The sequence below is a fragment of the Spermophilus citellus genome, assembly GCF_964194105.1.
Source record: "Spermophilus citellus genome assembly, chromosome: 15".
In the NCBI taxonomy this organism is placed as follows: domain Eukaryota; kingdom Metazoa; phylum Chordata; class Mammalia; order Rodentia; family Sciuridae; genus Spermophilus; species Spermophilus citellus.
The window spans coordinates 34,445,041-34,468,361 of record NC_138195.1 but is presented as its reverse complement, the minus strand read 5'-3'; the positions used below and the strand labels follow the sequence as shown (position 1 = coordinate 34,468,361).

The following is a 23,321-nucleotide window of genomic DNA, read 5'->3' as shown; positions in this document are numbered from 1 at the left end:
TACATCAGATTTTTAAGTTCTTGCTGTGCTTGTTCTTACCCACACATGCCCAAGCAAAACTCATGGAGGAGGTGGGATTAAAATAATATGCTAAAGATGTAAAGGCAGCTCTCAGTCACCTTGGTGTGCACTGACTTGTTCTAATTGGAATTTGTTTTTACAGATTTTTATGGTAGGTGGCTTTGATCAGAGTCATAAAAGTCTCACCTTTAGGGTAGCTTGTGTTCTTATCAGCAGGGAGGAATCTTACAATCAAGAGCCTTGAGAGATATAGCTCTATGGATAACAGGTTGTTTGCCAGGAATGTAACCTATCCTGTTGACTTAAGTCAGAGCAGAGCCAGAATGGCCTTAGGTAAAGAGCTTTTTAAGAGAAAGCATGTGGTGGGTGGCTGTGGTAGGCCCAGTCTGTGAATCTTCCCCTGAACTTCATGCCCACCCCCATGTCTATCTGCTTCCTATCACAAGCATCCTGGTGACTGTTCAGCAGTGTCTGGAGAAAGGATGCTCATGAGCCTTGGGGCTTCCTGCACTGAGGAGAAAAAGAAGAAAGGAAGAAGGAGAGGGAGGGAGGGAGGGGTAGAAGGTTGATGGGAAGGAGGGAAAGAAGGAAGAAGGAAAGCAGAGGGAAGGAAAGAAGGAGAGTGGGAGAGAGTAGGGAGGAAGGAAAGGAAGGAAATCAAAGAATATGAAAGCAAACCTTGTTTGGACTTCAGTGCCTCTTGTTTCGTTTCATTTATTTATGTATTTTTAACTTTTCATGGCTGTTGTGACCTGAGGGCTCTTGGTGATCTGTAAACAGACAATTGGTCACTGTCATTGTGGTCCTTCCTCACCGAGACTGCCTTCTTCCCATTGGTTGACTTTTCTTCTTTCTGGTAAGAAATTACGCCAAAGGATGTTGAAAATATCATTTCGATATTTTAGGGGGTGTAGTAATGTACGTGTGGGGTGTTTTCAGTGCTGGTGAACGTGAGATAATGAAATTCTAGAACCAAGTGTCTAATAGAAGATGTTCTGTTGTGTCAGGGCAGGAGGGCAGTCAAAGACATTCTGGCCAGACTTTTTTTTTTTAATAGGCTTTATTTTCAGATTTTAGGAGGAGCTGTGCCAGTATTTTAAAAAAATCATTTTATAAATAGATTAGGTTTAAAGGTATAAGAAATAATGATTTATGTTAAGATTACTGTATGCCAGGCACCATGCTAAGTACGTTATATAAATTAACTCACATAATCACTGCACCAGTCTGATGAGGTAAATCCTATCATTCCCCTACTAGATACATGAAGCAAGTGAGAGAGATGGGTGACCTGCTGAAAGTGACACTGCTGCCTGATACCACAGCTGGGGAGTGCACTCAGTTTATCTGGGTCCCAAGCCTGTGCTCCCATTCCTTATACTGCATTTTCTAGAATTATATCTCTACATAATAATGTCTGGGTGTGTACTCTTGCAAAACTGTAGTTACTGAGGTACGAGAAAGGTGAAGATCCTGCCAGCCTTTCTTGTGGACCACATGACACTGTTACCAGAAGATCATAGCTTCCCAACCTTTCCTAAACTGAGAGGTGGTTTTGCTAATGTGAACAAATTAATAGGTGACTACCATGTTGACTGCCTTATTATAATTATCCTCCCCCTCAGCAACACCATCATCATAGTTAGAATCTTCTCAGGGTTTTTCCTGACAACCCCATAACTGCTATGCTGGGGACGGCAGAGGCTGGCTGTGGAATGTGGTGTGGACCAGGAAAGTAGGGGTGAGTATCTTGACACTGGCTGTCTGGAGATTCTTGGTCTTACCTTGGCTGCCAAACAGCATAAGGATGACACTGTGGGGTGGTTGAGCCCGTGTTTGGCCTTTGTGGACAACAGGAAAGATAGGAAAGGACTGGCGATGGTGTGTGCTGGCTTTCTCTGGAGCTGCAAGGGTAAAACTAGGCTCATTCTCTAACCAGAGAGCAGCCAATAGATTCTGGACATTTGCCACATCCAAGTGTGGGGTTAATAGCCTTGTTACCACCCGTGTGGACAGAGCCAAATACCCCAAGTGAGGAGGGAGCAGGTGACTGTTCATGTCTCTGTTCTCTCTCTGCCCCAGTGTGCTTAGGAAAAAAGGCCATATTCTCCTGTGAAGTCCAATTGTTCTCTCTTGTTGTGCCAAATTTTGCTTCTTTGGAGAGAGGTGCTTGCTTTTCTACAATGACACAATTCACCCGGGCTCAATGGCATGTTAGAGATCTTTTTAAAGAGCCATTTGATGCACTCTCTTATAACACTTTCTCCAGTTTGTGAAAAAACAACAAAAACAACAAAAAACCTTTGCAAATCTGCTGATAAATGAATATATTCAATTTTAAGATTTTTCATCATTGGCAGGGTTCTCCTGCATTTCCCCCCAAATTTTGTAGAAAATCAAGAAAACATCTTTTTCCATAGCCATCCTCTCTGTTAGGTGGCTAGTCAGCCATGAACCCTTGAGCAGAGAAAGGACAAAGAGGGAGAACTGAAAACCACAGGAAACTTTATCTAACAGACAAGTAGGGGTGCCTGGTCTGTGAAAACCTCCCCCACCCATGATTGCATCCCTTTAAGGAAAACCATTGTTTCATGATCTGGTCACACCCTTCCAGGTTGGTCTAAACCCACTCACAAAGAATGTTTTCTGAGGGCTATTCAAAGGGTTACAAACCAATTAAATGGGAGGCAGGGAACTGAGGCAAGAACTGGGGGGGACTCAGTTTCCTTAGCTGCAGTTCTATGAGTACCACACCCTCCTCTCTTGAGTTGGTCTGTGCAATTCCTATGCTGTCAGTCAAAAGTCAAGAGGCAGACCTGGGTGGGATTCTCTGGAAACTTCCTTGAGACCTCCAATAAAACTGGATGGCAGGAGGGGTATCCTGTCCTTCTCTCTGAGAAGGTCCACTTTCCCTTGAGAATGCCCCTTTTCTATTTTCCTCTCTCTTCAGCAAACTCAGGGCTGCTTACTCCGAGTGACATGTCTGAAAATTTATTGTCGTGTTCGAAAGAATCAGGGTGAGAAAGGATTGCTGTAGCTGCTTAGCTTCCTGGCAGGCCTTGGCCCTGTAACATTTCCTACAAGCATTTGTTTTCATTTCTATTTGAAACCCAGATACGAAGATTAAGTAAGATCAGTGAGTGGTGAGCTAAATAAGCTACTCCCTGGACAGTGAGGAACAGTGGAGTTAAAAGAACAACTGACTCTGGTTGCTGCAGGGGGTGGCACAGGGTGCTCCATGTTCTGAGTATGAATGCTCCTCCTCACAGATTCATATGTTGAAATCCTAGTCCCGAAGGTGATGGTGTCAGGAGGTAGGGCCTTTGGGAGATGATTAGGTTCAGAGGGTGGAGGCTTCATGAATAGGATTTGTGTCTTTATAGAAAAAAAATACCCGTCCCTCCGGGAACCAGGTGAGGACACAGTGAGAAGGCACCATTTATGAACCAGGAAGTGAACCATCCATCACTAGACAGTGCACCTACCTTCATCTTGGATTTCCAATTCCTGAGAACTCCGAGCAATTCTATGGTTCTAACACCCCCACCCCCCTATCCCGGCTGGTGGGTTTTATTAGAGGAGCCAGAATGAACTAAGACAGCGTGAGAGCTTACACTTCCTGCAGTCCCCCTCTTGCCCACAGCTGCTGCTTATCCTTTTCCCTCTCTTGCCTGAGGATCCATCACCTTTGGGACTAGGATTTCAACATATGAATCTGTGAGGAGCAACATTTATACTCTGAACATAGAGGACCCTGTGCCACCCCCTGCAGCAACCAGAGTCAGTTGTTCCTCACCCTCTGAGTTAGAAGAGGGTTTCACAGGGCAGTGATCCTGACCCCTGCCTGTACATCAGACTCTCCTGGGAAGCTTCTGAAGGAAGCAGGGGGAGGGCACCCTTCTGGAGTAGTCTGGTGCTGGGTTTTGGCATCAGGTTTGTGTAGTTCTGCAGAGAATTTCAGGCAGGTTGAGAATCACTGTGGTTTGGTGAAGTTTCTCAGAGTGTCAGTGTGGATGACCTGGGTCAGAACCACAGGGTGCCTTTTTAATAATGCACAGATCTGCAGGGGAGGTGGCACAGTTCTGTAATTCCAGCTACTTGGGAGGCTGAGGTAGGAGGAACAAGGTTAGCCTGGGCACCAGAGTGAGAAAACTGATCTCAAAATAAAAATAAATAAATAAATAAAAGGGACCAGGATGTAACACACACACACACACACACAGACACACACACAGACACGCACTATTCAGATTCTAAAATTTTTATCACACTAAAATACTCTTTGAAGGGGAGGGGAGGGGGATAGGAAGGGCAGCAGAATAAAATAGACAATATTATTACTGTATACGTGGCTATATAACCAAAGTGATTCTGCAACCTATACAATCAGAAAAATGAGAAATTATCCCCCTTTGATTCAAATGTATGAAATGTCAAGATCATTGTACTGTCATGTGTAACTAATTAAAAAATAAATAAAATAAAATAAAATACTCCTCGAACCCCCAAACTAAAGGGAAACAAAATTCTAACAAATCTCTTATGCAAAATGCTTGGGAAGTGTTTCAGATTTTTGTGAATTTTGGAATATTTGCTTATACATAATGAGATATCTTGGCAATAGGACTCAAGTCTACACATGAAATTTATTTCTGTTTTGTATCTACATAGTCTGAAGATAATGCTAGAAAATGTCTTTAATGCGCCTGTGTTTTGACTACAACAGTTCAGGAGTGAAATTTTCCACTTGTGGCATCATGTTGCCATCAAAAGTTTCAGATTTTGGAACATTTCAGTTATGGGATTTTTGAATTTAAGGATATTTGTCCTGTAAACACCACTTTTGAATTTATTTCCTTCCTTTGGAGCTGGGGCTCAAACCCAAGGCCTTGACCATTCTGGGCAAGCACTCAACTATTGAGCTACCTCTCTAGCTCTTTTTATTTCTGATTTTAAGACAGGTCTCACTAAATTGCCCAGGCAGGCCTTGAATTTGTGATCTTCCTGCCTCCATCTTCTAAGTAGCTGAGATTATAGGCATGTGCTACCATGCCCAGCTAAAAGCCCTAGCTTTCTAATGTTCTGGTAACTAGTTGTTTTAGAACAATGAGTGAGTATCCAGTAACTATCCAGTAATTTGAATATGCAGTAACTGAGAAAGTGGGTATGAAATTATGAGAAATTCCTTCAGGTTATTAATTTAATAGCTAATCTTCATTAAGCATTTTACTGTATGACAGTCATAGAGCTTTGCATTTTTAATCCACTCTTATACCATTTAACATATGAGAAAACTGTGGCTCAGAGCCCTTAAGTAATTAGCCCATAATCACCTGGTAAGTAGCATAGACTGAATCAGAATGCAGATTTTCATTTAAAAACAAAGCCCATGCTCTTCAGCATTACTCACTTCCTGTCACTCTGGAACCAGATGTTAACCACACTTCCCCTCTTCCACTCTTACCTTACCTACTAGCACTCAGAGGAATAAGGGAGGCTATCAAGGGAAGATATTGCTAACTTGCTTTAGATGATTTTCTTTTCCTTCTTTTTTTCCATATGTACATAAAGTAGCCAAAGGTCTCTGGTGTTTGCTTTAGAAACCTGGGATTTATGCTGTTTTAATGGCTCTGATTCTTTTATGATGTTTAGTCATGACTGTGCCTGAGAAGATGTGTTCCCTTGTCCTTTGAGGAGCTACAATGTGAAATAAGCCACATAGGATCTCCTGTTTTATTGCCCTTGTACAAACATGTTTCTAGGTTAAAAACCTGGGTGTGTGTATTGGTGGGGGTGTAGAATGAGTGAGACAAGGGCCCCCCACCTGGGAGTGCCTCATAGGTATAGTTGATTTGATCTCCAAACCAGGCCAAATATATGGTCATTGTAACCGTGGGTATTCATAGCATCAGTTTTATTCTTTTTAAGATCATATAAATTATTGAAACATAATTTACATACAATAGCATCAAACAATCATAAATGTGATGAATTTTGACAGTTGGGGGTCTACATTCATTTTGTAAATAATAGCTTTATTAAATTATAATTCATTACCACACAATTCACCTACTTAAAGTATATAATTTGGTGGAGTTTACTGTATACATGGTGGTGCAGCTATCACCATAATCAATTATATAGCATTGTCATCACACCCAAAAGAACTCTCATAATCATTAGTAGTCTCTCCTCTTTCTGCTCCTAAACTTCTTAGGCAGCCACTAATCTACTTTCTGTCTCTGCGGATTTGCCTATTCTCTACATTTTGTACAAGCGGAATTATGCATAAAAGCTTTTCTTACTTGGCTTCATTCCCTTGGTTTAAGATTTTTTTGGTGGGGGGGGGTGCCAGGGATTGAACTCAGGGGCACTTGACCATTAAGCCACATCCCCAGCCCTATTTTGTGTTTTATTTAGAGACAGGGTCTCAGTGAATTGCATAGTACCTTGCTTTTGTTGAGGCTGGCTTTGAACTTGTGATCTTCCTACCTCAGCCTCCTGGGCCACTGGGATTACAGGCATGTACCACCATTTTTTTGAAGTGGGGTCTCATTAAGTTGTGCAGGCTGGCCTTGAATTTGTAATTTCCCTGCTCCAGCCTTCTGAGTAGCTAGAACTACAGGTGTGCCACCATCTGTGGCTGTGCTGGGTATCAGACCCAGGGGCATCATGCATACCAGGCAAGTGCCCTAGACTGAGTCATATTCCCAGCTCTGATAGCACTAATTTTTTTTTGTGTGTGTGTGTATGGCTCTACTGGGGATTGAACCCAGGGGTGCTTTACCACTGAGCTACATCCCCAGAACCCTCCATTTTATAGGGCCTCGCTAAGTTGCTTAGGGCTTTGCTAAGTTGCTGAGGCTGGTTTTGAACTTGGGATCCTCCTGCCTCAGCCTCCTGAGTCACAGGGATTATAGGAGTGCATCACTATTGCAATATTTTTGTAATAATAGCTTATACAGCTATTTCATATTATAGAAATGTTTATAGAATTGTAGATATAAACTCAGTATATCTATATCATGAGGACAGTGATATGATTTTACAGAGTTTTAAAATGTTGAAGTACAACAATGTAGACTCCTTTTCTTTACCAAACTCATATTGATTTATTATTAAGTTTACTTGACTTTAGAAGAAGAATCGTAGACAAATATTATTGAATGCTAGTGAACAGTGACAAAAATTGACCCAGTGTCTATAACTTCCAAAGGACAAATGTTGGTGAGACAACGCTCACTCATATGTAGATTAACAGATAGGTTGAATTCATTTGCATTATGTCTTTGACCTAGATGGAACTTATATTATTTTAAAGCTTGCTGCTATTTACAATTGTTGTAAAAATTAGATAATAAGTATGTGGACACCACTGGTGACAGCAGATGTTGTACTTTTTAACCCTTGGTAATTACAGACTGAAAGTGCTTTTCATTACTGTAACAAACACCTGAGATAATCAACTTATAAATAGAAAAGGTTTATTTTGACTCACAGTTTGAGAGGTTTCAGTTAATGATTGGCTGGCCTGCACATCATGGTGGGAGTGGGAGGCAAAGCAAAGCTTCTCTCCTTGTAGCCAAGGTACAAAAGAGAGAGAGCGGCACTATCCCCTTCAAAAGAATACCCCCAAGCCCCACTCTCCACTTCTGCCTAGCCCCCACCACCTCCCTAAACTGGTGTTTAAGCCTTTAATACATGGTCCTTTGGGGACATTTAAGACCCAAATTATAGCAGCAGGGGTAAGGATGGAGCTCAGTGGTTCAGCACTTGCCTACCATGCCTGAGGCTCTGGGTCCAGTCCTCAGTACTGCAAAATAAATAGATAAGTAAAATTAATAAAAAAACAAGTTATAGCCAGGTGCAAATCCAGTATGTTCCCCAAAAGGCAATTAGCAAATTCCTAATGAAGGAAGTGCGTACAAAAAGGGAGAGGTGAATATTAGGTGTATTACTGGAATCACCTTATTCCATCAGAGGAATAGCAGGTGAGGGGTATCTAAACAATAAAGGAAACTATAGGAGTAAGGTGAAAAATGAGAAATCACTAAATGGTATTTTTAGACCATATATGTCTTAAATTATGAGATGACAACAGATCCGAAGCTTTTAGTCATCTCCATAAACACATGTCTCCTAGTTTAAGTTGATATGCACGGGTACTTTGTATTTCACAGGTATGTATTTCTAAATATTTAACAAAAAGAAGAATTTCTTTGGCTTTTGACCTATATGTTGAAATGTCACCAGAGAAAAGACAAAAGAGAGCAAAGGTTTGGGGTAATTATTATTTTTATTATTATTATTATTATTTCTTTTGTAGCGTTAGGAATTGAACCCAGGAACACTTTACCACTGAGCCACAACCCCCAGTCCCACTGCCTCCCCTGCACCTTTTTTTTTCCTTTCTCTTTGAGACAGCTTCCTGCCAAGTTGCTTAGGACCTCACTAAATTGTTGAGATTAGTCTTGAACTTAAGATCTTCCTGCCTCAGCCTCCCAAGTCGCGGGGAGGCATGTGCCACCAGGCTGGGCAATAAAAGGAATTTCTGTCTACTTAGATTTGAAAGCCAATAAGAGAGATAATCCTCTCCACTGTCATCTTCTGGAAAATACAAGCTTTCTTCATAATTCTGCTGCTCTGCCTGTGTCAGTGTACATTTTCTGAAGTGCAAAAATTTGAGAATTTCAATGAAAGATGATCCAGTATGCATTTGTCTTTATACAAATTCTTAGTCTCATCAGTTTCTTTGGCTTGATTTTTCCTTTTTTTTTTTTTTTTTTTTGTCATACTGGGGATTGAACGCAGGGGTGCTCTACTGCTGAGCTACATGCTATATCCTCATCCTTTTTTTTTTTTTTAATTTTGAAACAGGTTCTCACTAAGTTGGATGTTTGGTGATTTCTATCACATATTATCTAGTTAGTTAGGGTAATAAGATTATACTGAATCTATATAAAGGGGATTCTGAGCAGGAATTTTAAAGTACTAAGTAGTCATTAGAAGGACCAAAATTATACTGTTTACTTTTACAATGAAGTAAGTACTAGAGACAGTACTTACCCCTCCCTGATGGAGGGATATCACTGATTATTTCAGATGATCTCCATGTCTGGAAGTTTGAATTATTTTCCCTTTTAACACAATTGTGTGTTTGACTGTCTACATTTTAGACTCTACAGATTTCTGTACAAATTCTAACATCTTTCAATTTTCAATTATTAAATCTGGAAAGTTATTTCGTACAAAGGCCTTTTGCAGGTTATGACATGAGTTTTGCCTAGTGCTCTGAATTTGAAGTGAAGAAATTCACTACAGCCCAGGTAAATGATGGGTGTATCCATGACTCTTGAGGTAGCCAAGTGCATCGTCATCTAATTAAGGAATGGATGAATGACATTCTACTGTCCTTACCTATTATCTGATGAAACCACAGCCAAGGGAATGGCTTGGCAAAACCTGTAGGCAAACAAGATTCTTGTTGAACCTGACTATAAAACTGGCATGGTGAAGAGTCACTGAAAGGAGGAAGAGCAGGAAGAAAAGATTAACATTAAACAGAGACATGAGGTGGGAGGGAAAGGGAGAGAAAAGGGAAATTGCATGGAAATGAAGGGAGACCCTCATTGCTATACAAAATTACATATAAGAGGTTGTGAGGGGAATGGGAAAATAAACAAGGAGAGAAATGAATTACAGTAGATGGGGTAGAGAGAGAAGATGTGAGGGAAGGGGAGGGGGGTAGTAGGGGATAGGAAAGGTAGCAGAATACAACAATTACTAATAGGGCATTATGTAAAATTGTGATTCTGCAATCTGCATTTGGGGTAAAAATTGGGAGTTCATAACCCACTTGAATCTAATGTATGAAATATGATATGTCAAGAGCTTTGTAATGTTGTGAACAACCAATAAAAAAAAAAAGAATAGGTTAAAGTAGGAAGGCCTTTTGGAGACATGGAGGTTAGGCCTTGAGTCTTTAAACCCATGGTCATGTAAGCTTTTTAAACCCAGAGAAGGAAAAATTTTATTTTTTTTAAAAACTAAATATCATTTGAAAACAAAACCTAGTAAAAATTAAACCAAATGTAGATAGATATCACCTGTGAATTTAAAAGTCCCTCCCCCAAAATAGAACAACATGGTAAGAATTGTGCATTAAGTAAGGAATATTTAATTCAATGATTCATGAATATTTCAATAGTAGAATATATAAATTTTATCATGTTAAAATCTAAAGAGGAAAATTCATATTGTCATCATCCTGTTCACTGCAAATTCATTTAATTAAATGTAATAACCATTCTTTATAATAACACTTAAAAATAGAAAAATATATTTTCTTAACTTAATGAAATAAATCATGAGGTGACACATGCCTGTAATTCCAGCAACTCTGGAGGCTGAGGGAGGAGGATTTATAAGTTCATAATCAGCCTCAGCAACTTACCAAGACCCTAAGCAAGGGAGACCCAGTCTCAAAAAGTAAAAAGAGCTAGGGATGTGGCTCAGTGGTTAAGTGCCCCTGGGTTCAATCCCTGGTACCGAAATTAAAAAAAAAAAAAAAAAAAATCTCAGCTACAGAGGCAGTACCATGGCATTTGAAGGCATTCTCATTAAGGTTAGGAATTAGACTTAAATAATTATTTAACATTATTCTGGATGACTAGTGAAAGCAAAGGAAAAAGAAGGAAATAAGTAGAAATGTTCAAAATAAGCAGTTAAAACTACCACTGTGTAGGTGATTGTAAAACTATATTACATTATAAATTATATATATATATATATATATATATATATATATATATATATATATATATAATGAAGAAAATCATCTGCAAATCTACTGCTAAGAGGAGAATCTAGTAAGGTAATGAGATATAGAATTAGCAGACAGATACTGATAGCTTTCATCCATATTAAAAAAAGGCAAATTAAACAACTGGACCCAATTACAATATTAGCAAAAAGAATAAGATATGCAAGGATACAGTAAGTAGAAGTGTTGAAAGAAATTTTAAACACTAAGAACACAAAAGGAGACTTGAATAAATGCAAAACACATCATGTTGTTAGAAAGATTCAGCATCATAAAAGAATCAATTCTCCTAGTCTATATTTGTGTGTGTCTCTGTGTGTGTGTGTGTGTGTGTGTGTGTGTGTGTGTGTCTGTTGTGTTTGTGGTGCTGGAAACAGGCTGATTCTGAAGATCATATAGAAAAGTAAACCAGCAAGTTGACTCATGCTGGTAGTGCCACCAACTAGGGAACCTGAGGGTAGAGGATTGGAAGATCAAGGCCTGCCTAAGCAATTTAGAGATACCCTGTCTAAAGGTCTGGGTATATAGCTCAGTGGTAGAGCACCCCTGGGTTCAATCCCCAATTACTGCAATAAATTAATTAGGTTGATTAATTTGATTAATTAATTAAAACGAAAGTAAAAAAGAATAACCAGAGAATATTGAAAAAAATTACAGCGATGGAGAGAGAAGGAACTTCATCCCACTAAAGACTCAATTTTAAAGGAACCCTCTGACACAGCAATTCCTCTTGAGTTCTGCCTGACAGATACACATATGCAAAAAGAGATGTGTGCATATGTAAGACTAGTCGCTGCAGCTTTGCTTTACAAGATCAGCCACAGGGGACTCATTAAACAAATTAAGAGAAAGCCCTGTACTGGAATACAGTGTAACAGCAAGAATGAGGAAAAGAGTGAGCATTAATATGAAAGGTCTTCAAGATATGATGCCAGTGTGTACAGGACGCCTTGTAAAACATAGAGGAAATCTAAATTTGAGTCTGCTTGTGTGTGCATAAAGAAACTGTAGATATAAAAGACAAGCTCTTGTCACCTGTGGAGATGGGGATTAGATGGGAAATAGATTGATGGGTGCTATATACCTTTTGTCCTTTTTTTCAGTTTTGAACCACACAAGTGTTTTGCCTGTTTACTATGTAAGTAAAGGAACAAATAAACATATGGCCATATAGTGAGATACTATGTGCTGATTTAAGCAACAACAAAGGAGTAAGGATGTTTTCTGGGTGTTTGAGGAAAAAAATCTCTAAGGATATTAAGTACATGAAAAAAGGTGCAGAATATGATGTACAATATGATTATTTTTGTTTGTTTGTTTTGTTTTGTTTTGTTTTAAAAAGAGGGAAATCTAAGTGCACCTGCTTGGTTTTGCTTGTACATGTGAAAGGATACTCAAGTTGGCAAATATTGTGATGTGCTGCCAGCACCCGCCAGCCCCTGTCAGGAATGAAAGATTCCTTGCCCCAGCTGCTGGGACTGCTCTTGGCAGATGGCCATCAGCTGACTGCCCCCCTGGGATCATCACATTATCTCTTCTTCCTGGGTTGACCTGTATCCAGTGAATGATTAGCACTGGGTATGAGGTCCTGAGGGCAACTCTGAAGTGTCATCCCAACGTTAGAACCCCCTGCTTTTAACTGTTTTGTGGTTTATCTGCTCCCTCTGCTGTGTTCCCTTCTGTAGGTGCAGACACAATGACACTCCTAATAAATTATTTTCTTGCTAAGAGTCTACTTCCAGGGGAGTCCACGAAACTAAAATCATGGGTTCCCTGCCATTGGGAGGGAATGAAAACTTGGTGAAAGCGGACAAGGTTGGAAAAGCAACAAGTCATTTTACTCTGTTCGCTTTTTTTCGAACCCAGAGATGCTCTTCCACTAGGTATATCTCCAGTCCTTTTTAATTTTTAATTTTATTTTGAAAAAGAATCTTGCTAAGTTGCCCAGGCTGGCCTCGAAATTGTGATGCTCCTGCCTTAGCCTCCTGAGTGACTGGGATTACAGGTGTGTGCCACACTGTGCCCTGCCACTCTTTGCCTTTTTATAATTAATTTTTTTTTTTGTACTAATGGATCCAAGATTTCATAAGTGAAAATTTAAAAACCAACTTGATATGTCAGTAGTATTTTGTGCCTGTTCATGTATATTTAGGGAATCTTTTTATTTCTTAATTTAGAAAGAGATATTTTAATCTAAAAATACTGTGCTACCACAATCTAAGTTTAATTTGCCTTCCTTTTCTGCTTTTTTCCTTTTAGGACCTACAGAAAGCACCAATTTCACCTTACAATGGAATTTAAAAAATCACCTGATGGTGGATGGGGCTGGGTAATCGTGCTGGTCTCCTTTTTCACTCAGTTTTTGTGTTACGGATCCCCGTTAGCTGTTGGAGTCTTATATATAGAATGGTTGGATGTCTTTGGTGAAGGAAAAGGAAAAACAGCCTGGGTGGGATCCCTGGCCAGTGGAGTTGGCTTGCTTGCAAGTAAGTGGAGAAATGTATGCCCCTCCTTACTGTTTCATCCTTAATTACATTTGCTGCATTGTGCATTGTTAACATTGTGCAAGGCATAGAAAGGCTTTCTTTTTTCTTTTTCTTTTTCTTTTTTTTTTTTTTAAGTATAACATGGACTGGGGTGTAGCTCAGTGGTAGAGTATTGCTTAGCATGCACAAGGCTATGGGTTTGATTCCAAGCACTGAAAATAAAATGTCTAACATATTTTCCTGATGTGTCCTCTTTTGCCCCTTCTTCTAATCCATCAATATGAAAACACAGGAATTCCATAAAATAATCAATTATTCATGAATGAATGAATGAATTCCTCTACTGTTCTTCCTAAAGAGGACAGAAATCTTAGTGTGCCAGGCAGTGCACTAGATGCTAGAAATGAAAAAATGAACTGCAAACCCAAGGCATCTATCATTATGAAGCTCATAGACTGGGGCTGAGGAGGTAGCTAAGTAAGTGTGGCTCAATGGTGGCATGTTTTCTGCATGTCTGAGGCCCAGGGTTGGATCCCTATCACCATGCAGGGGAAAAAAATGAAGCTCACTTTTTCATGAGGGGACTTATATACTTTCTTGAGTACAAATGAATCAGTGATGAAGGGAGTATGCTAAGTATATTCAAGATGTGTTGGTGACCAAAGGACCAAAAGATGCGCAGGAGATGTCTAAGTCGTTTCCACATGACTCTTGATTGCTCTTCTGGTTTGCTACCCTGATCAGATCAAATGTCCTATATTCATGACAGCTTCATAAGAAAAATATGACACAGCAAATTGTAGTCTTGTCTTACAATGATGATGTTATTAAGGATTTTAATCTGGGTTCCGTAAAAGTTAAATGTGTGGTAGTTTGTGTGTCTTTGAAAGGAAGTTTTTGAATAAATGGTTGTATATTATATAACACTGATTTCTGTCATCTTTATGCACTAGAGGATTTTTAATTCTGTTTGGCGATCATATTCTACTTCAATTTCTGACATCATTCTTTGAACTCTGCAGTAATACTTAGTGATCTTCGCTGTAATTTACTTAGAACTACTGAAGCATAAATGTGCTAAGACAGTGACTTAGATAGGGTCAGTAGCCCTGGAATCTCTTCCTGTGTGTCATGAATTTGACATGATTTGCTGAGCAAATCACATTCTTTCTTCTTGTGAGGAAAATAAGAACATTGAATTGGTTGTTTATTAGATGTTTTTTGAGTTCTAAAATGCTTATAACAAAGTACATTAGCTGTTCCTTCTTTTAAATATGTGTGTCTCTTGGATGTTAAAGGGATTCCTGGGCCGGAGGTGGGGGTGCATTCAGAAAGCAAGTGCTTCCAATTGTTGTGTTACCTTTACAAATTAAAAACAAGATTTGAAAAATAATGTTAATGATCTGTCTGTGACAGGTAAGATAACTAAGCATAATTAAACAAATGAAAATAATATTGGCATTATGAGCACAAAAGAAATAGGAAAAGTTTACCCAAGTTTTATTTGAAAGAAATTTTCAAAATAGGGTCTGCTTATAAAGTTGTCAAAGTACAAGTGGATGGTAATTGATATGCTAATAAAGGGATTTGAAAGTACTGATTTCTAGAAAACAACCTGGAGTGGAAAGGAAAGAAATTTTAAAAAGTCTTCTAATTTGTCACTGTTATGATTTGGACATGAGGTGTCTCCCAAAGGCTCACGTGAGACAAACAGGAATGTTCAAAGGTGAAATAATTAGATTATGAGAGCTGTGACCTAATTAGCAAATTAACCCATTTGATGGATTAATAACTTGAAAGGTCTACTGTACTGGTAGTCATTGTAGGCAGGTAGGGCATGGCTGAAGGTGGTGGGTCACTGGGGATGTGCCTTTAGGGATTATATTTTGTCTCTGGCTCCTTGCATCTCTCTCTCTCTCTCTCTCTCTCTCTCTCTCTCTCTCTCTCTCTCTCCCCTCCCTCCCTCCCTCCCTCCCTCCCCCCACTGCCTTCCTGGCTCCCATGTGTGGAATCACCATACTCTTCTGCCATGATGTTCTGCCTTACCTCTAAGGGGGTGGAGATGGCCAACCATGGAGTAAGACTTCTAAAACCTGGAGCCAAAATAAACTTTTCTTCCTCTAGTTGTTCCTGTCAAGTATTTTAGTCACATTGACAAAAAGCTGACTAACACAGTCACCATTTCCATTAGGAAATATTTAAGTTAAACAGAAATGTAACTACCCACTTTCCATCAAGGGTCCAAGGATAATTCTAAAATGTCATCTTCCTTAGAACCTAGTTGGAGAATGAGGCTTCTTTTCATGAAATCTGTCCAGGTTGGAGAAAGCTGAGGTCTCCTTGAGATGGGGACAACTTTCTCCACATTCCTAGTGGATATTTAGTTTTCTCCAGGGCCAGGGGCAGCCATCCGTACTTTTAAGCAAGAGGGTACATAATTTGTAGGCCCTGGTACAAAATGAAAATACAGGATCCTTGCTTAAAAACTTATTAATAATTTAAAGACAATGACTGTAGAGCATTAAATAAAATGTGGGGACCTTCTAAGAGCTGAGCCTTGTGCAACTAATTAGATTACAAGCCCAAGAGGCCAACCTGGCTTGTAGGGGCTGGAGCGATGAAGAATTTTACCAAAATTCGGGGAGAGAACAAGTACTTGGAGAAGCTTAGTCAGAGGCTAACTCAAGTCCTGGCTCTGCTACCATATAGCTGAGGAACCTTGTGCAAAGCCCTTTATTTCTCTAGGCCTGATGTCATCAGTTTGATGAGGAGGCACTTGAACCTGCCAATCAAAGCTTTTGAAGATGAGCATAGAAAAAAGAGAGCAGAGAGTTCAAGATGAGGAAGCAGTGAAAAACAAGACAGCTAAAAAGCTAACACTTACGGGACTGCGTGTGTGTCCTTCCGACATTGTGTCCAGCTGTGAGCATAGTTCACGCCACTGAAAATATGTGATGTTTTCCCTGTGGTTCTTTATAGCATAAATTAAGAGACAAATCTTGAAAGCTGAGGTTCTACTGTATAAGCAAGCAGTGTCTAGCAGTATGTAAGCCACACTGAAAACCTGCTTTTTTGACAACTTTGTTCTAGATAAATAAGATCAATATTACTTTGGAAGTGGGTCAAGCATGTTTTATGTTGGCAGTCCAAATGGTTACTAGTGGTTCTTAACCAGAGAGATAATTCGAATCATTTATAGAAAAATTTTAGCACATGATTGCTTAGATTTTGCCCTTTAGTCATTCGAATTCAGCTGTAAGGGGCCCATGTATATTAATGTGTGTCCCTGTGTATGTGCATGTTGTATGTGGGCACATGCATGTGTGTGCAGGCACGTGCATGTGCAGGCACACAGGGGATCAGATCAGGGCCTCACTTGAGCTAAGCAGACCTTCTACCGCTAAACTACAAGACCAGTCCCATTTTTCCCCTGAAGTCTCAAAAGTGGTTTTTATTTGGGAACTATACTGGCTGAAACCTTTTCTATTTAGATTTTGGCTTTGTACTTTTTTGATAACTCTCAAGTTTCTTTGTGGATATGACATTGCTCATGCCATATAGTTATAAAAAATAAATTAGGGCTGGGGATGTGGCTCAAGCGGTAGCGCGCTCGCCTGGCATGCGTGCGGCCTGGGTTCGATCCTCAGCACCACATACCAACAAAGATGTTGTGTCCGCCGAGAACTAAAAAATAAATATTAAAAAAAATTCTCTCTCTCTCTCTCTCCTCTCTCACTCTCTCTAAAAAAAATAAAAATAAAAAAAAATAAATTATGTTTTCAGTGACCCTGGTTCTGGTAGTATTCTAGTGAAAAAAAAATGCATAGATTCAGGGATATGTATGAAAAATACATAAATTCAGGGGTATGTATTAATTATTTGAGTTTGTTTAAAAAACATAGTTCTTACACATCAGAGATGGAGGTGGAAGTGGGGATGGGAATAGGGTATGGTCCTGGGAATCTGCATTTTAACTAACTCCCCCATTCTGATGCAGGTAGGCTATGCAATCTCTGAGACACATTGGTAATTTTCTTTATCCAGTTTTGTCTAGAGAAGACATCATGCTTGATCAATTCTGTGATCTGACCTCTAGAACTTTATGATAGCAGAATAAGGACATTTGCCAAGAAACATACAAATTCTGGTTTTCATGTATTTAATTTTCCATTACATTCTCCAACTATTCATTGAGTGCTTGGTTTCTACCCATCACTTTTACTTGTTTAATCTCAGTCAGTCCTCATAACAGTGCAGTGAAGTGGGTGTTATTGTCCTCAAGGCTTTAGGGACAATGCTCAAGATATACATTCTCTAATGGGAAGAGTAGTACCTGAGATCAGGCTTTTCTAACCTGGCAAAACTGTTCACATTTAAATTGAAGATAATAAAACTACCAACCATATAGGATTATTGTGTCGAATGACTGAGATAATGCTTGACCTATGGTAAGTGCTTGATAATGTTAGGAGTTAGAAAAGAAATCGTGAGTAAAATTACTCACTCAAGCAGTTCCATCAAAACTATAGAACCTGAAAAAGAAAGGGATCCTTCAGAATGAAAGACAAAGACACTTCTTGGAAGAAAGGGTTAACAAAGAGTGCCAGAACTTTCCTGGGGTTGCAGTTAAACATCTGGAATTTAAAGACCCATCCCTTGTGACAAAGCTGACAAAGCCAGATTTGGACAGTCGCTCTTCATATTAGAACTAGGAAGAGGCAGGCATGCAATTCTAAACTTTCCTCTCTACATGACCTTAATTCTTTTATTTTTTAATTTTTTTTAGTTGTAGATGGACACAATACCTTTATTTTATTTTTATGTGGTACTGAGGATTTTGAAACTTGAATTGAGGAGAAAATGCTTTTTTGCCTGAATTACTATTATTAATTCTGGTACTGGAGATCTAACCTAGAGGTGCTCTACTGTTGAGCTACCTGTGCCCTGCCCTTTTTCAGACAGGGTTTCCCTAATTTTATTTTGAGACGGGCTGATCTTGATCTTGTGATCCTCCTGCTTCAGGGTCTCAAGTACCTGGGATTACAGGTTTGCACCACTGTACCCAGCAGGTGGCCTGAATTATTTGATTATCCAGATGATCCTTGGGATTGTCACTGGAGGTGGTATGAGTAGGTCCTGGAGAAGGGAACTTCAATTCAGGACAATGGGGTCCTTGACATACAAGACAGAAAAGAATTTCAGCACTTGTCAGATGTTGAGGCACAGGGATTTATTTAGGAAAACAAGCAGGATACAGTCAAGGGAGAATGTGGGCCATCTCTAGAGTAAGGGGTGGGGCATGGGGAGGTGTGTGGGGCTGACATCAGTCTGGTGATCACAAGATGTTTTATGGTGGTCTGGCAATTCTCAGGATCCTTGTATTGATGTATTTTCCATTATCTCATCAATGGAGAATGTTAAGAAAGTAACTGTAACAAGGACTTAGATGCTTTTACTTTTACCTGCAAATGTTTGATGGGTGGCTAAAAACAGGATCAAAGACTTGGCATCTCTGCCTCCATTGCATTGTTTATAGTTACCCTGGCTTCCAGGAATAGTGCTGATCCAATAAAAATCTGGTGATGAGTCGAAGCTGACTCCCAGGCAATAGCAACTTTTATGATTTTATCTGGAACAAGGCCCTGCCCCACCAATCTTCAGACAGTGAGGGACAGACAGCACCAGATCAAGATCAGCTGCTTCTGCAGCTATGAAAAGCCCCCAGAACCCTTGCCCTCATTCCTCTTTCTATAGAACTTCAAAGTCATTTTCAGCTCCTTGAAGACAGAGTTGAGGGCATGGTTACCCTGGTCTTCCCAGAGTAGCTGTTCTGACTAATATTTCTTTCATGCTTGTCACTGCTACCTTTTCTGTTTGTATTTTTGGGGGGTGAATACCCAGACCTGATTTATTGGATCTCCAGAGTCAAATCTCTAGCCAAGGACTCTAGTTAAAACAAACAAACAAACAAACAAACAAAAAGCTATCCAACAAACACATATGCTAGTGCACTAATAAACAGTTTACAGGTCAATTTTTATAAGTCAATGGATTTCTAGTAACTTTAAGATTGTGGGTAAAGATTTGTAGATTTGCCAGAAACTTGAGAGTGACAGATCTGGGAGATAACTGGCTCAGGAAGGAAAGATAGGAGGAACTTTAGCACAAGACTTTCAGAACTTTTGTCTTCGTTTTACCTCTCTTTTAAAATTTCTTCTGTCCTACCCCAGGGTGAGTAAATCTGGGCATAGAGGGTCTTCACTTCCTGGCTTGTACATTGCAAAATGAGCTCTTCATCATGACACACATTCATAAGGTCTCATCTGTGCTAGTGGTGCCAAGATATCAGACACCATTCATGCTTATAAGGAGTAATCTCAGGGAAGAGACATTAAAAAATAATGAATAATTTGAAATTTCACAAATACTAAGGAAATAGCAAGGTTGAGAAAATCTCTAGGATTTGTTGACTGAGAATGAAATCAACCTAGTCAAGACCAAAAAAATTACATTTATTTGGGACTAATTATGATCACAACTCAGGAAAACAGATTCAAGCATCTTGAAAATGTGTTCTGACCACAAAATGATAGCTTTAAACTACAAGGGGTTTGGGAATGACATAATTTATTAATGACATAATTTATTAATCTGGAATTAGAATTGGTGCTGTTGGAAGTTAAACTGTTTCATGAGAAAGGGATTGGGCATGGTCTCAGTATCTAGGTAGTGTGGGGAAAGGGGTTCCTTGTACACATGCCACAAACTTGGTCAACTTGCATCCAGGAGTGGATGTGTCTGCAGCCCAGTTCAAAGGTTCAGCTCTGGATGTGTCTGAGTTCTGCTGAACTATGGCCTCCTGACTCTAAAAGTGCTCTAAACCCCTGAAACTCCTTTTTGATTTTGTTACTGGGATAAGTCTGGGCTTCCCACCACTAGAAGGCCAATGTTCCAAAGATGAGCTGGTAGGAAGGAATGAGGTCTATTCAAGGACTGAAATGTGGAGGGGTATAAAGCTGCATGTTGGGAGTTTCATGGGCACAAAACGTTTTATAGGGAAGGAGGGAAGGAGACAGGCAGGAAGTTGTGTGCTGAGCAGAATCATCTGGGCATTTCTCCTTTCTCTTCTCCTGGAATAGAACCCTATGGACCTTAGCCAGCTAGGGCTAGCTCATGTAATTCTTTTTAGTCAGAAATAAAGACTAAGGAGGGGCATTGCAAAAGTCATCAGATGTTTTGGGTTCTGTAAATCTAAAGAAAGATTTAGCAGGTAGCATCCTAACTATTTAGGTGGAGCTTCTCTTTAAAATTTAGACTACCAGAGAGAAAGGAGGGACCCAAAAGGAATAGAGAGAAGTCAGGTGAAGAGAGGGGGGAAATGAAAGTGACTATTAAGGACGAGTTTCCAAAAGAGCCACGCTGCTATAGTTTCTCTACATCCTTTTTGAAGCCACACTCATTCCCACATTAATCACAGTTTGACCTGTCCAGTTTAACCATCTCAGCCTTTGAAGTAAGCCAGATAGGAGGATGTACTGTTTTACAGGTGGACAGGTATGGAGAGGGCTCTCTGTGCAGGTTTCTGTATGCAAAGGTCTGGAGTTTACACACAGGTGACAGCTCTTGGTGGAGGAAATTTGGCTGTAGAAGAAGAAATGTGTGGGGAGGTGGGGAGGAGAAATGATGATCAGTCTTCCATGTCACCTTGGTTAGGCCACATTCTCTGGTTATTTAAGTACTAATCTAAGTATCATTGTGAAGGGATTTTGTAAATATGAATAATGTCTATAAATGGTGAAGTTTCAAAAGGGAGATTTTCCTAGCTAATCCTTGTGGACTTGATTCAATCCATCCAAAGGCATTAGGAGCAGGAATGAACTTTCCCAGAAATTCTACCTGAGGGCTGCCGCTTCAGACTTTGCCTGAGAGTTCCAACTCGCCCTTCCTGTGGCCTGCCCTGTGGATTCTGTACTTTCCTGTCTTGCCAAGGGTCTCCTGACTATTCACCCAAACCAATTACTTGCCATAAATCTCTTCATATTTATTCCCTACTGATTTTGTTCCTCTGGGTGAAACCTGAAATATGAAAGGAATAGAAGCAGCCAAACTGGAGGACTGTCATGACCTTGCAGTTTTTTTTTTTTTTTAATGATGCATTAAAGCATCTTTTGGCTACTTGTCATCTTCAAATCCCAGAAGGGTGGAGCCATTTCTCAGGCAACCCAGTTGCTGAAACAGCAGGGAAATCTTCTGTTCTGTAGTTTTGTGCTCAAAGCAGATTTCACAGTCTCCTCCCCTATTTTTTTTTGTCTTTCCAGCCTCCCAGCTCCTAATATGAGTCAGTAAATTTATCTCCAGGTACATAGAGTGAACCAACACAGGAAACCCCATTTGCTGAAAGAGTTCTGACTGTCAGCAGAGCCAGGTTTTAGCATTATCCCTCCAACACTGATAATTCCTTCAAGGAGGACTGAATTCCTGCCACTCACAGGATTCTGTTGCCTTGGCCAATTTTCAGTGTAATCTGCAGTTCCAGAATTGGAGTGACTGGGTGTTGGTACCCTTTCCACCCTTCTATATGAATATCACCAAACCAGCCAACCCACGAGGCAGCCAGTACAAATGAGGTCAAGGGTTTCAGTGGGATTCAGCTCCTTCGTACTTTTTTTTTTCTTTCTCAGGGAGATGCACTTGAGATTCACAATCTCAGCTGAGCCAGGGGTGAGGACCTGTCAGTTCAGGGCAGCCAGCACTGTGGGCTCCCTGCAATTTAGGTGGAGGGGAGGGCTCTGATGAGCCTAACTGATCCCCTCTGACAGGAAATCCTTGCTGTGAGGCAGGTTGACTACCAGTTTGTATTGTATTTCTTACTGTCCCAGAGGCTAGTTAATAGCTTCAAAACAGCAGACTTGGCCATCCTTCTATTCTGGAGTCTCTCTGAGACTTTTGGGGTAGGGGCAAAGTGTAAGGAGGTTGAGTTTATTTCCCAAAGGAAATAATTTCTTTCTCAAAGCTACCTTATAATAATCACAAACTGGAAAATTGCATTTTGTTTCTGTTCCTTTCATATAGAATGCGTTTTCATCCTTTTTAAAAATATTTTTTAATATTTATTTTTCAATTGGACATAATATCTTTATTTATTTATTTTTATGTGGTGCTGTGGATCTAACCCAGGGCCCTGCACATGCTAGGCGAGCACTCTACCGCTGAGCCACAATCCCAGCCCCATCCTTTTGTTGATATAACCATATTTCATGGCCCAGTTTACGTCTCAGTTACTAGGCCCAGGACTATCTCTCTCTTATGAAATCTCAAAATGCATGGTTTGAACCTTTGTTTTGGTGCTTTCTGCCTGTGGCCTTGGGCTTTGGTTTAACTCTTGATGTTTGTGTGTGCTTTGCTTTCTAGTCTAGGTCCTGGATTGTGTGTGATTTTTCTGTGTTGTGAGATTCTAGTGTTCTGTCTAATACAGTGGACACATGTGGTTGGGCTTATGGGCATTTGAAATTTGGTTTATTTGATGGCTGTAGGCATAAAAATACACAATGACTTTCAAACACTTAGTATAAACTGGGTGTGGTGGCACATGCCTATAATACCATAGCTACTCTGGAGGCTGAGGCAGAAGTTTGAAAAATCAAAGCCAGCCTTGGCATCTTGGAGATACCCTGTCTCAAAGCAAAAATTAAAAATGACTTTGATGTAGCTCGGTGGTAGAGCAGTTCTGGGTTCAGTCCCCAGTACTGGGGGCAGGGTTTATATATCTCATTAACGATTCTGTTTTTATTTTTATTTTGAGACAGGGTCTCACTAAGTTGCCCAGGCTGTCTTTGAACTTGAGATCCTTCTACCTGCCTAATTAATGATATTAAAATGATATTTTGGGTATATTAGTTTAGATACAATGTATTCTTCAAAATAATTTTAACTCTTTTTATTTTTAAATATTGCTGTTAGAAAGTTTAAAATTCCAAATGTGGCTCACGTGT

General features: G+C 39.8%; 1 protein-coding gene across 5 annotated transcripts in view; it reads left to right on the top strand.

The window, feature by feature from the left end:
• SLC16A9 (solute carrier family 16 member 9) overlaps positions 1 to 23,321 on the top strand; it is a 54,357-nt gene that overhangs the window by 9,185 nt on the left and 21,851 nt on the right. For 3 of the 5 annotated variants that reach the window (XM_081268132.1, XM_081268130.1, XM_081268131.1), the window contains one exon: positions 13,103 to 13,329. The exons of 1 other annotated variant lie outside the window; for it this stretch is intronic. In XM_081268132.1, coding sequence (XP_081124258.1) covers positions 13,134 to 13,329 — 196 coding nt within the window. In that variant the 5' untranslated portion in view covers positions 13,103 to 13,133. Of the gene's footprint in view, positions 1 to 13,102; positions 13,330 to 23,321 lie in introns of those variants that run through there. One more of the 5 variants, XM_081268134.1, reaches the window with a different exon arrangement.